This window comes from Poromitra crassiceps (assembly GCF_964638095.1).
Source record: "Poromitra crassiceps genome assembly, chromosome: 9".
In the NCBI taxonomy this organism is placed as follows: domain Eukaryota; kingdom Metazoa; phylum Chordata; class Actinopteri; order Beryciformes; family Melamphaidae; genus Poromitra; species Poromitra crassiceps.
In genome coordinates this window covers 44,675,109-44,689,706 of record NC_139630.1, presented here as the reverse complement: position 1 = coordinate 44,689,706, position 14,598 = coordinate 44,675,109, and the positions used below count along the sequence as shown (strand labels likewise).

The window sequence follows — 14,598 nt, the reverse complement described above, 5'->3', positions numbered from 1 at the left end:
TTTTTTTTATTTTTTTTATAATCAAATAAAATAGAATGTAAGTACATGCAGTTGTTTATTTTAATTATGGATCATAATACAATGCAATTCCAAATGCACTTTTATTTTAAAAGTAGCCACACAGTGAGAAAAAAGAAAGTGAGAAAAAATAAATCATGTATTGCGGAAAAAGTGATGCATCGATTTAAGATGCATCGCAATGCATCGTGATGCATCGTTTAATCGAATCGAATCGAATCGTTGACAGATGAATCGTAATCGAATCGAATCGGGAGGCCAGTGAAGATTCACAGCCCTAATACATAAGTGCCTGGGTAGCGAGCAGATGGCGGTATTTGACAATTTAGCAGCTAAATCATAGATTATTGAAAGATATTCCATATTCCAGACTGAAATGCTATAACAGAAGTATTGGCCAGAATGACATGAACATTTATTGGACACTTATTCAGCGGATATCCTGCATGTTGCGTTCAGGTGCACTGTAAAAAATAATAATAATAATAATATATATATATATATATATATATATATATATATATATATATATATTTATTTATTTTGGTCAACATCTTATTGTGGCGGTCCAAATATTATTGTGGCGGCCCGCCACAAATTTCTTTATGTATGGGTCTGGGAAACACTGATAGATCTCTCAATGTCTTACTCATGTCCATGTGTGTTAATGAAATCAGCTGTTATTCCATCTAATATCCAATGATTCCTGAAGCTTGATATAAACGGCATCCTTCAGAAATACAATACAGTGAAATACAGGGTGATTTTTGATGTGGTTCCTGGGCTTAGTTACAGTATAATCTAGGTCACATTGTAGTTGTCAAGATAAATTATAAAATATGTCACATTGTAGTAGTGGAGGCTTGGGCTTCCCTCTCCCACTTCGATCAAGGTATCTGTTTGTTGCTCTGAAATAATGTAGTTTTTTTGCCAATTTCTTTCATGCTTTTATTTTTTTCACTGAAATTAATCTAATCTTGCAATATTGCTCTATTGCTCTTCTCTTTTGTTCTCATCTCATCTTTAGATTCATATCAATTAGTTTGCATGGGAATATTTTCCTACGCACCCTAAGGAATTTGTACACCACCAACATATCTATTTCTGAAGGGCCAAAATGGCTTTGCATTGGGAAAAGTAACTACATGTGAGACTGTATGGTCACATGGCCCAGCGATCTCAACCCCCAGGAGGAGGAGGAATCCACAATGAATAGAGCAAATCCTTCTTTCACATACATTCCAGCTACACACAAGCTCACACAACGCACATATTGAATATGTGAAGGCCGATGACGTTGCCTGGTTTTGTTTCCATAAAGTAGGAAGACTAAGGCTCCTTGATAACATCGAGAGACTATGGCCAAGGTTATGTCTCTTATGTAATTTAATAACCTCTAACCATGCGCAGCATGGCTAGAGAGGAAGATAAACTTCAGATCTTCAAAGGAATAACTTACGCAGACAAAGTGCCGTTTCTCTGTCTCAGTATGTTCTTTCTACCCATTGGCAACGTTGTGCACCTGCTTTGTCCATGTTCAAATGGGGTTACCATCTAAAAGGCCTGCAGAGAAACCCGCCATCATGCTTAAGATTTGAAAGCAGCATGCCTGCCCAAAGTGATAATGCCCTGCCCTAGACAAGTCTACAAACATGCCTATTTATGCACAGGCTGCCCTAGACAAGTCTACAAACATGCCTATTTATGCACATACTGCCCTAGACAAGTCTACAAACATGCCTATTTATGCACAGGCTGCCCTAGACAAGTCTACAAACATGCCTATTTATGCACATACTGCCCTAGACAAGTCTACAAACATGCCTATTTATGCACAGGCTGCCCTAGACAAGTCTACAAACATGCCTATTTATGCACATGCTGCCCTAGACAAGTCTACAAACATGCCTATTTATGCACATGCTGCCCTAGACAAGTCTACAAACATGCCTATTTATGCACATGCTGCCCTAGACAAGTCTACAAATATGCCTATTTATGCACATGCTGCCCTAGACAAGTCTACAAACATGCCTATTTATGCACATGCTGCCCTAGACAAGTCTACAAACATGCCTATTTATGCACATACTGCCCTAGACAAGTCTATAAACATGCCTATTTATGCACATGGTGCCCTAGACAAGTCTACAAATATGCCTATTTATGCACATACTACCCTAGACAAGACAAGTCTACAAACATGCCTATTTATGCACATACTGCCCTAGACAAGTCTATAAACATGCCTATTTATGCACATGCTGCCCTAGACAAGTCTACAAACATGCCTATTTATGCACATACTGCCCTAGACAAGTCTATAAACATGCCTATTTATGCACATGCTGCCCTAGACAAGTCTACAAACATGCCTATTTATGCACATACTGCCCTAGACAAGTCTATAAACATGCCTATTTATGCACATGCTGCCCTAGACAAGTCTACAAACATGCCTATTTATGCACATACTACCCTAGACAAGTCTACAAACATGCCTATTTATGCACATGCTGCCCTAGACAAGTCTACAAACATGCCTATTTATGCACATACTACCCTAGACAAGACAAGTCTACAAACATGCCTATTATTCACATACAGGGAAGGAATGTGAGCTATGCGTCATGCTAACTCTTTGCACACTCTGTCCACGAGCATTCTGGCCCTTCACCTTCGCTTTTTCCTTCCTGTCCAGTTTGGCTTCAGACAGACAGACAGACAGACAGTGCCCTTCAACATGGAATCCTTTGAGGTGTGATGCATTGGGGAATTGACATGAAGGCAAACCTGTGGGTAAAGTGGGCTCGGTCTAGTTCCACTCAGATATCCACTTCTGCCACAGCAGCAGCCAGTGATCCCACCTGTTGGCTTTCAGTTGCATCAGTACTTCATCAGCCTTCAACACCTCTGGAACATTTTCATGAGGCGTGAAAGTCGTTGGGAATTCTTTGGCCATGCCTGCGTGTGCACTGTGCTTTCCATAAGAAACTCTGCAGCACCACGGCACACTTTGCACTGAGTCCACTCCTATGATCTTACCAACATTCCCTGTGTGTGTGTGTGTGTGTGTGTGTGTGTGTGTGTGTGTGTGTGTGTGTGTGTGTGTGTGTGTGTGTGTGTGTGTGTGTGTGTGTGAGAGAGATGCAGATCAATACTTCATAAGCCTCAATAGCCTGTTAGATATTCAAATTTAGGTATCGGAATCGGGTCGGAATTGAATTGTGGGTTGGCGCATTTCTAATGCGAGTATTGGTTCTGGTGGTAGAGATAAGGATACAACAATCGTAATGAGATAGAGATTGATTGATTGATCTCAGAAAATATTTCATTTAGATCCCAACGTTGACTTGCAGCGTCATTTACCCCCAAAACACTCCATAGAGTCAACCTGTGTTTTGGACGGCATCTTCATTTGCGTAACCTCTGACGTAACCTCTGAACCTGTGGGTGTTGGGTTCGTGAGTTTCTGTAAATCAGACCTCCTGCAGTGTTGGTACACTCGGGTGGTATCATTGCAGAGACAGTCCCTTGTCTACGGCTAAGGCTGGTACTGTGCTGGAACACAACATCACTGTGCTGTGTCTTGTGTGCCACTGCATTTCTGGCCAACTGCCAAAATCTGTTTATAGCTTAGCCGGGGTCAAATCTGACAGCCCTAATAACCCGGAACACACTCACCATATCATCCATAAAAGGCTTTACAATCAAAGCCGGGAAGGACGGGGCTGCCTCTGTGTGGCACAATACATCCGTCTGACTTGTCTACTTAACTGTACTCGGCCCTCCATGCAATAGTGTTCTTCTAAACCTGTTGACTGGAACAGTTGGGAGTTTTTAAGCCTTTGTTTTGATGTGACAGTTTATCTTTAGTCCTTTTTCATCCAGGTTTAGAATTAGCTGGGGATATCCAGAAATGTGATTTTGCATGAGGTTGAGACTGATTTGAGGCCTGTGTGAATCTGCCATATTTGTGAGAATTTAAAGTAAAAAGAATAATACACTGCCTTAATTGTCTTACTTTTAGTGCATGCTTTCTTACACGTGCATGCTGTTGTTGGGAAATTGTTTCAATTGCCACCTGACCTGTGCAGTAAAATAACCAGTGCACGTGAGAATTGTTTCAAATGTTGGGTCTAAAATAAAGAGCCTGGTCTTCTATTTGTTAAGCACCTTGTGATAACTCTTGAATTGATCAATTGATTGATCGATTGATTGATAGATATTCCTAAAAAGCAAATTCCTTACTTTTTTGTCCCTAAAACGCAAATCTCACCACCTATTAGTCCAGTTAAAATCATTATCCTCTTACTTGTATCATCTGTAACCTCTTGTTTATTAGCAGTACCAAATGTTACCTAATCTATATGAGCAATGACCCAATCTGCCCTGTGTGCTTCCAGATGCCCCGTCCACAGAGCAGCAGGACCTGTTCACACAGAAGCTCCAGCAGTGCTGCATGCTCTTCGACTTCCTGGACTCTGTCACGGACCTGAAGAGCAAGGAGATCAAGAGGGCCACACTTAATGAGCTAGTGGACTATGTCTCCACCAACAGGGGGGTGCTGGTGGAGTCTGCATACCCGGAGATCACCAATATGGTGAGGACACACTTCTAGTCTTCTGCTCTATACAAACACCAAGACCTGCTGTCACTGCAAGCAAATTGGCAGTTGTTGATGTGAACTTTACAGAAGTGGAGATTTTGAGATTCTTCATTTATTCTAAAATTACATGAATTCAATGTGATTCAAAACAGAACGCTTCAATGTTATTGTAGCTTTCAACAATGCCCTGGCCTTGGTGAGGTTTATGCCATCAAAGGAAATCAAAAGTAGTACTACTACTAGTAATACATGTTTGCTAATGATACTACATTCTATATATGTAGGCCTGAACAATCAGCTGTTTGATATGTGGTGATAAATCTGTAAAGGAAGTCAAGTCAAGTCAATTTTATTTATAGAGCATATTTACAACGACACAGGCCGATCAAAGTGCTTTACAAGTAAAAACGCAAACATAAAGCAGGTACAAATGTACTGTAAGTAATAAAAATGGATGAAAGTTGAGACAATCAAATGAATAAAATAAATAAACGAAAAGCGCAGAAACAACAGCTCAACTCGAGTCAAAGGAAGAGAGCAACCCCAATTGCTCAACTCTGCGTCACTGATGACATCACTCACTGATGACATCACAATTGCTCGATTGACCATCGCTGCTCACATCATGGAGTGCTCGAGTGACATCACTCAGTGCACAATTGCTCAACTTCGCATCACTGATGACGTCAGCATAGGTGATGTGACCATAGGTGATGTGACCATCACAGATGACATCGAGTGCTCGAGTGACATCACTGATGATGTCATAGGCATTGTGATAGCATCAGTGACATCATTACTGACCAAGCAGTCAACATCCATGTCTGTCCAGACTTTGACGTTTGAGCCAAATGTGGAGAAATTCCGTCAAGGCCTTACTGAGATATTGCGTTAACGAGCTTGAAAATGGCGTTCGTGAGGTCACAGTGACCTTGACCTTTGACCACCAAAATCTAATCAGTTCATCCTTGAGTCCAAGTCGACGTTTGAGCCAAATTGGAAGAAATTCCATCAAGCCGTTCATGAGATATCGTGTTAACGAGCCTCGAAATGGCGTTCGTGAGGTCACAGTGACCTTAAACTTTGACATTTGACCACCAAAATGTAACCGGTTCATCCTTGAGTCCAAGTGGACATTTGACGCAAATTTGATAAATCCTGTCCAGGCGTTCCTCAGATATCACGTTAACGAACATCGGACAGACGGACGGACAACCCGAAACATCATCAGCTGTTTACAAATATAAAATAGGTCTATACTCCATGCTTGGCATCACATGGCAGTGTTTCCCCTACCATTCTACATGCCTAAACGACGCCGCCGCCAGGCCAGAAAAGAAAATGCTTTTTTTTTCTTTTCTTTTTTTCTGCTCTCCCCAAAATTTCAATAAACCTTTATGGCATATTATTACAATACAACAATACTGGTGTTGACAGTGTTGACAGTAATAGAAGATGCCAAATAATTTAAAACAATAAGCATTTTGCTTTTAGGAGCATTGCCAGCGTGCGGCGCTGTTCCAAAACGTGTCAACGTGTGTCGTTGCCTGGGAAACGCACATCCCATAATACAACTGTTCGCATCGCATCCCATAATAGTATGATGATACTTGGGATGCCATTGCGAACATAGATGCTAACAGGTTAGCTGAAAGTTTAGCGTCGTCGCCAGCGAGGGCCTCCACCGTTGCGGTCGGGGTACGTTTCGAGGCCTGAACATTTTTCTAGGGGAAACACTGCATGGAAATAAAGAGGGGGCGGGCAGTCTATTATGGTTCTGCAGTGAGGGCTGCTTTGATCATTGAGCTTATTGAGAGTCCAAACAGCCATTGTCTTCATCAATGTAACCGTGGGTTTGCCTCTTTTACCCACTCTGTTATTAGTTCAGAGAGAAGTAAAATAGCTTCCCTCAAACACGTCTGATGTATTTGTTCCTGTTTGTATGCCAGTGATAAGAGTGAAAAGACTGGGATTATATGAGTAGAGCATGCTTGAGCTATTCTTTCCTTTGTATTCACTTTCCCTCCCACCCTCTATATCGCTATTTCTAATGTACCCATCTCGCTTGCTCGCCCCCCCCCCTCTCTCTCTCTCTCACACACACACATACACATACACACACAGAGCCACTGATTAATCATAAGAGTAAGTATTTTAGTTCCCCACAAATCCTTTCAACTCAGGCATTGCTATGTGTCGGTACTACTAGGGTCACCCGTGAACTGACCCCATGCAGAGCTACAGGTCATTACTAGCCTGCTTTGCTTTCACTTGCCAGCAGCCGTGGCAGACTCCCTCTGACCCTTTCCCTTTTCCCCCACCATAGAAATCTCTCAGCCCCTTCCCATCTGTTACCATCCTTCCACGATATTTCTCTCCTGTTCCTCTCTATCCTTAGCCATTGTTACTTTCCAATCCATTTGACTGTGGAGACTTGAATAGGCATGCGTATTGTGTGTGTGTTGAATTACATAACCCGTGGTGTTATGTACTGTACGTAGATGGTTGTAGGCCAGGGAATACGCAGCTTCATACACTGACTGGAGGCAGGCCGCCTTTGTGACAGGTCATTCATATTTCCTGAAACGGATGCTTTGAGATGATCCTAAATCAAATGTTATTGTGATCATTGTGAAACAATAGTTGCACATGACTAATTAGTAATAGCAGTCTTTAATTAGCATTTCAGATCATTAGACCCATGCATGTGTTTCATTGGCATTCACCAGCCCTTTATTTATCTTGAGTGTGTGAGCGTTTGGCTCTGGGGCAAGATTGGCATCACACTGAGGCGTAATGTCCCGCCTGGCAACACACCCTGGGATCTGGGTCATGTGACTCCAACTCTGCCAATCAGGCGTCTCACACCAGGCAAAGTAATATGCCACTGAGAGCTGAAAAGAGATAGGGCTTTGATTTATTCACCTGCCTCGACATGTCGTTTAGTATCAGCTCTGCTTACTGTGCAGACGCTGACCAAAAGCAATTACTGTAGAGTAGAAGGTGGGCTGCTCTTACATTATCTGACTGCTGCTGTCCCTGAGGAGTGACACCCTCTGCTGGTGTCCCTGAGGAGTGACACCCTACATACAGTTCAATTTGGTCATCACCTGTCTGAGAGTGGGAAATTGTCATCCTATATGTGGTTGCTTGCTACACCATACGAGTCAGGCCAGTTCCATAACTGCCCTAACGTCCTCCTCGGGTCATATTAAACCTTGAGAGAGACAGAGACAGGCAGAGGGACACACAGATGTTGCACTAGTGGTGGTTCCAGCAAGGTGAGCAGAACCTAATGTTTGGAGATGGACATCTCCATTTTGGAAAGTCATTAGTTGGGAGCCAGGCACAGCAAGACCCAGTCAAGGAAATCATAATCCAAGTACAGCAGCCTCAGCCCCTTTGCTGCGTACAACTAAACTCCACAGGCCTGTTATGAGTGTCTATTCATTTTCTATATTTGGTTTTGTTTCTTATCTATGAACTATATATAGCCTATGCATCAAGATGTTCTTCACAGATTTCACAGCGTCTCGGCGGTGAGGAATGGAAAGGCTGACCGAATAGAGGGTTGTAAATCTGCCTCTCTTCCGGCTCACTTCTGTTCTTGCTCATCTGTGTCTGCTGGGTGTGAGTAGGAGCTCTCTGGGGCGGGTTGCTCATCTGACCACCAAATCTGTGTCCTCTTTCTTTTTCATGTCCTCTTTCCATTTTCTGCAATTAGTGTTTTTCTCCCCCCATTTCTCCCTTTCTCCTCCTCGCTGTTATTCTCTCCCCCTTTTCTCCGCTTTATTTGATCCTGCAGTGCATAGCCAGGGCTCGTCCTGTCTTTCCAGCTCAACCCATCACTCTTGTATGCTCTCTCACACACACACACACACACACACACACACACACACACACACACACACACACAGCTTCCACCAAGACAGTGATATAACACAGTGTGATCGTCTCCTGTAGCTTCAGAAACCCTGGTTTATTTCAATGAAACATGCCTCGCGACAATCCAGAAGAAAGAAATGGATGCATGCCTCCACATTGATTTGGTCAGCTGCCAGTGCTGTTTATGCTTGTGTGTTTTATATACAGTTTGCTTCCTGGGACGTAGCATCAATTTCGTGGAATAACAGGGCATTCATCAACATATAATGAGCGATTGTTACATTCGATCCTCACTAGGGCTGCACGATATATCGTTTACACATCGTCATCGCGATGTGCGCATGCGCAATAGTCACATCGCAGGGCGTGCGATGTTAAAAGTAAATTAACTCCTCATTTTGCTTGATAAACTCTCACTTTAGCCTACTGAGTGAAATGCAGTCTCTCTCAAAGGTGAGAGATGCCCTACTACTGTACTCACTCATTTAGTGCTTAGCTTCAACACAACAAAATGGACAGAGAGCTAAATTGAATTATTTTTGCTTATGTTGCGTTGCTGACAGTAGCCCGTCGGATGTAAACGATGTGATTGCGGAGGCGGATGTGTCCACAGGTTGCAGCGCACTAGCATAGAGCAGGCTGGCTGCTGTAACTCAAACATGTCTGTGGAGTGGAGATATTTACTCTTGAAACACCAACAAGCAAGACAGCAACATAATATAATGACACGAAGGCTAAAGTGATTATTACTGAGAAGTTGTCCGTGTATCACCGCAGCTCTCTCTCCCCCTCAGGCTCTGATGATGCATCATTCAGGTCCTACACATCGGGAGCGTTTTTTTCGTGCGATTAATTCGCACGTCAATAATATTTTCCGAACCTATATCAGTCAATGCAACCGTGCATACCAACGGCGAAGTTTCGCCGAGCGTTATTGCGGTGTTTATTTTTTCGAACCACGGTCGATTTTTCAGTAGTTCGCTTCCGACGTGTACACATCTGTGGCTGTGATTGACAGGTGGGTCAAAACTCGCATCGCAATTTCGTGCCGTATATTCGCTCTTGATGTGTAAGGACCTGGGTTGAGTTAATCATACATAGCGACTCATTTACACAAAACATTTCAGTGAAAATAAAAAGACAAGAGACATATCTGGGCAATTAAATGTATATTTATTACTTTTCACGAATGAATTGTTTGTCACCAGTGCTGCTACATGTGAATCGTCGTCTCTCTGTCTGTACTGCGGTGCGCTCCAAAACCGGAACTCCAGAGATGCGGAGTGTACCACTTGGTAGTTTCTGGAGGGGGTTTCCGGGGGGTTAGACCAAGTGTGTAAAGTGGCAGGGGTGTTTCTTTGTTGATTTATTGAAACGGTAGATTCTGGCACTCAATATTAGGGGTGGGCAATATATCAATTGTATATCAATATTGTGATATGAGACTATATGGTCTTAGATGTTGGATATGGTAAAATATGGTGATGATACGGCATACATGTTGTCTTTCCCTGGCTTTAAAAGCTGCAGTACACTAAGTGAAATGTAGGCTAGTGACATTTTTAAAGTAGAATGTCATAACTCACTCACTTTTTCATGTATGTAAGTCATGGAAATCCATTGGTCAAAATGTGTATGAACCCTGATAGATGGTGCTCTGAGGCCTACCAGTAGGCCACAGCCCAGTGGTTGAGAAACATTAAAATACATAATTTCCCCTCCAATATCAGATGGACTCCTCTACAAAATCACCCAAATCAATCTAGAAGTATTATTTTCTTTAAAATAGAGCTATTCTGGTAATCTGGTGAAAATCTCTATTTTTTCATATCGCAATATATATCGCAGGGGTGGGGAATATCGCAATGTCAGTTTTTTCCAATATCGTGCAGCCCTAATCCTCACTGGTATAATAAACATCTGTGCTGCGTTCAGATCCACAATACCTGTGGTTGGGCATAATGGGCTTTAGCCAGACTTCCATCGCCCGCATTGGCTTTGTGGACACTTAAAACAGTGCCCAGAGTGCTTTTCCAGGGATGTGGGTACATGTTCTGCTTCAGATCTACAGTATATAGATCTACAGTATATAGATCTACAGTATATAGATCTACAGTATATAGATCTACAGTATATAGATCTACAGTATATAGGCCATTGATGTGAACAAGGTTCAACGGAAATCCTACTGAGACCACAAAGTTTCCCATCCATTGTGAATGGAGCAACGCCGCGTCTCTTGATGACCGCTAAGATTTCCCCCAACTGAACTTAATCCTTACATCAACTCCTTCAAATGACTTGACCTGAATGATTAGCAGCAGCTTGGTAATAATCCCATACATTATTATTACATTTATTATTATTACATTTGTGACTCGGGGGGTATTCTTTCCTGGCCTGCTTTGTTTCAGATACATGAGCGACCCTGCATTTTGACCCACTTTCTCTCATTCCAAATGTCTTGTACAGTTGGCCTGATTGCCATTTTGTGTACTTGCTTGTTGGTCACCACTTTTGTGCCCAGGTTATGCAAGTTTAAAGTCAGTGCGTAGCGTCGGATGAAAATGATCAAACGTGACGAATTAAAGGAAAACTTTGACGCTTGTATCATTACAATGTCGGTAATATTATGCAAATTAACAGTGTTTATTACCTTCCCTCCGTGTTCCCTGCACTTGAGAGCTCCACGTTCATCTGTGAATGTCAGGTTATGTAAATGCTCCCCTGGGATGTAGCTGCTAATAAGAACGTGTACCATCATTTAGTTACAAGTGATAACCCAGTGTCTGTGTTGTTATAACCCAGTGTCTGTGTTGTTATAACCCAGTGTCTGTGTTGATAATAAGTGTCTCCCTCCTCACAGATCTGCACCAATATATTCCGGACTCTTCCGCCAAGTGATAACCCTGATTTTGACCCAGAGGAGGATGAACCCACTCTAGAGGCCTCATGGCCTCACATACAAGTAAGGAACTGATACTTCAAACTGTGTGGGCTTCTCTTTATTGCTGTATTTTTTATTTATTTATTTATGTGCTGCATATTTCTCTTTTCCCAGCTCGTGTATGAATTTCTCCTGCGCTTCTTGGAGAACCCAGACTTCCAGCCTAGCATTGCAAAGCGCCACATTGATCAGAGGTTTGTCCTTCAGGTAAGTGTCTTCATGGCGTCTAGCCTTTTCTTCTGTCCACGCCGGCCTTCCAGCATGACTCCCATCTGCGCACAGCCTTAAGTTTCATTATAATAATCATGGAAAAGTACAGGTTTGCCAAATTAACGCACAATATTACCTCACAGTAGTAATGTGTCAGCTTAGCTTATCTTATCTGCATTCTTAGTCAAATGCCTGGAATTGTAAAATTACAAAGGTTCGATTAAGTCACTATTCATTTCATCAGCCGTGAAAAGATTGGGTAAAAAAATATATATTAATAATGACCAAAACTTCCTGTGATTTTTTTTGTGAAGCCAGCAAACTCCACCAGTCCATTGTAGCTAGGCTATATCTGTCTTTTTTTTTTTTTTGAACTTTTTTATTTTTATTTTATATTAGTTCAGATACAATCACCTATGACAGACACACACACACAATGTTCCTTGACCACTGAGTTCTTCTGACAATTTGATCTAAATCTGCTTGGGGAAGGGAGAAGTTTGGGGGACATTTCTCCAGCATTAGAGAAGAGAAAAAACAAACAAAAACTAACAATCAAATAAAAACAACTTCAATACAGCAGCAAAGAGAAAACGGTAGCAGCTAGTCAGTCCTCCAGATACAGTTTTACAGGTAGCCATATCCGCACAAAACTGTCTCTTTTCATCTGCAGCCGTGCAGTCATTTCTTCCATAATGTATACCTGTCTCAATCTCTTAGTCCATTGTTCCACTGTAGGGGGTTGTTTTTGCAACCAAGATATAGTTATCATTTTCCTTGCAATCAAGACAAGTGTCTTAAAGACATACAGAGTGTTTCCATGAAGTATGTTACTTGGTATACATCCCAGAATATAATACAGTGGATTCAAAGGTAAATCAATATTTAACATAACATTTATCTCATTTTTAATACTCTCCCAGAATTTCTGCAATTTTGGGCAATCCCAGAAAATATGTGTATGGTCTCCAATCATACCACAGCCTCTCCAGCACAATGGTGAGGACCCACCTCCAAATCCAGAGACCACTTGAGGGGTGCTAAAAAACCTAACTTTAACTTTCCAATCAAACTCCTTCAACATAGGACTATTCGTGGTCTTATGGGTAGTTGAGAAACTCTCCTCCCACTCTTCATCCTCTATTATCACATTAGCTTCTAGTTCCCATTTTTCCTTAATGTAAAGTGTGTCTCCTGAATCATCTAGTTGTAGCTTCCTATAAATATCAGATATATATTTTCTTTCACCCAAATCCTTTTCTATCATGCTAATAAAGTACTGTTCCACCTGTGTTGGAGGTCTCTTAATTGCTTCCCATTCTTTGTGAGTTGTTAAATAATGCCTGATTTGAAAGTATTTAAACAGATCTTGCGAAGGCAGCCCAAAACTTTGTTGTAGTTGTGCAAAAGATTTCAGACAATCTCCTTCCAGTAGTTGATTAATAGTAACCAGGCCAGTGTCTGCCCAGCTCTTAAAGCCACCCTCACAGAAATCTATATTCTTTGCTATGGGCATAGCCCTTGATATTGACCTGGGTCCTCCCCCTTTTTTTCTTATGTCTCCCCACACTTTCAATGTATTTTGTATCCAGTTATTTCCAATCTTAGTTCTTTTCCAGTATACTGGACCCAAGAAAGCTATTGATTGGAGAGGAATGGCAGGAATTGAGTTTTGTTCAATCTGTACCCATCTTGTATCCAGATCACCCCTAATCCAATAGACCAAAGTCCGTAGCTGGGCCGCCCAATAGTAGTTTTTAAAATTAGGCATGCTCAGACCACCCTTCTGTTTTGATAAAAGGAGCGTTTTGAGCCTAACTCTAGGTCTTTTCTTTTGCCAGATATACTTCGAAAAAAGTTTCTCTAGCATCTTAAAAGTTGTGGAGGGTACTGGTATGGGTAAAGACTGAAAAAGAAAAAGAAATCTGGGTAACACATTCATTCGAATTGATTCAATTCTTCCAGAAAGAGAAAGAGGTAGAATTTCCCATCTAGCAATATCAGATTTTATATGTAAAATCAACTTCTCATAATTTGCTTGATATAACTGATTAATCATGGGGGTCAAAATAATTCCTAAGTATCTAAATCCTTCTCTAGCCCAATGGAAGGGAGCTATATTGTTCAGGTGAGGTGGCCAAGTTCCCACAATCATCATGGCTTCAGATTTGGTCTCATTTATTTTATAGCCTGATAGCTCACCATAGGTTCTAAGACTTTTCATTAAAGTGGGAATGGAGTCTGAGGGGTTTGTAATGTAAAGTAATATATCATCTGCAAACAACGAAATCTTATGTGAAGTACCTTTTTGGTCATTTATTCCCTGTATCTGGGGATTTGATCTGATCATCTCCGCCAATGGCTCTATGCTAATCGCGAACAATGAAGGAGACATTACGTCCCCTTGACGTGTCCCTCTGTGTATCTCAAAGAAATCCGAGCAGTGGCCATTGACCCTAACTCTAGATTTAGGATTTTTATATATTATTTTTATCCAGTCAATAAATGTGTTATTAAATCCCATACAGTTCAATGTTAATTCCAGATACAGCCAGTCAACTCTGTCAAATGCTTTCTCGGCATCTAAGCCGAGAAGCATTGATGGTTCTTTTCGAGTTCCTGCCACTGATTGCAGATTTAGAGTTCTTCTAATGTTGTTTGCACCCTGGCGTCCAGGAATAAACCCTGTCTGATCTGGTTGAATGAGTTTTGCAATATATTTCTGAATCCTTTTATTAAGTATAGATGTCAGGATTTTTAAATCATTACAGAGAAGACTTATAGGTCTATATGCACTGCATCGTGCGGGGTCTTTGCCTTCTTTATGTATTACTGAGACTATAGCCTCAGACCAGCTTGTTGGTGGGTCATTCTCGGATAGAGCATAGTTATAGACCTCACATAGCACCGGAGTTAGCTGTTCCATAGT

At 41.6% G+C, this 14,598-nt stretch overlaps 1 protein-coding gene across 1 annotated transcript in view; it reads left to right on the top strand.

The window, feature by feature from the left end:
- The window catches only part of ppp2r5a (protein phosphatase 2, regulatory subunit B', alpha isoform), a 61,016-nt gene that overhangs the window by 21,336 nt on the left and 25,082 nt on the right, over positions 1 to 14,598 (top strand). The window contains exons 2-4 of the mRNA XM_083643154.1: positions 4,425 to 4,621; positions 11,379 to 11,480; positions 11,574 to 11,666. Coding sequence (XP_083499280.1) covers positions 4,425 to 4,621; positions 11,379 to 11,480; positions 11,574 to 11,666 — 392 coding nt within the window. The remainder of the gene's footprint in view (positions 1 to 4,424; positions 4,622 to 11,378; positions 11,481 to 11,573; positions 11,667 to 14,598) is intronic.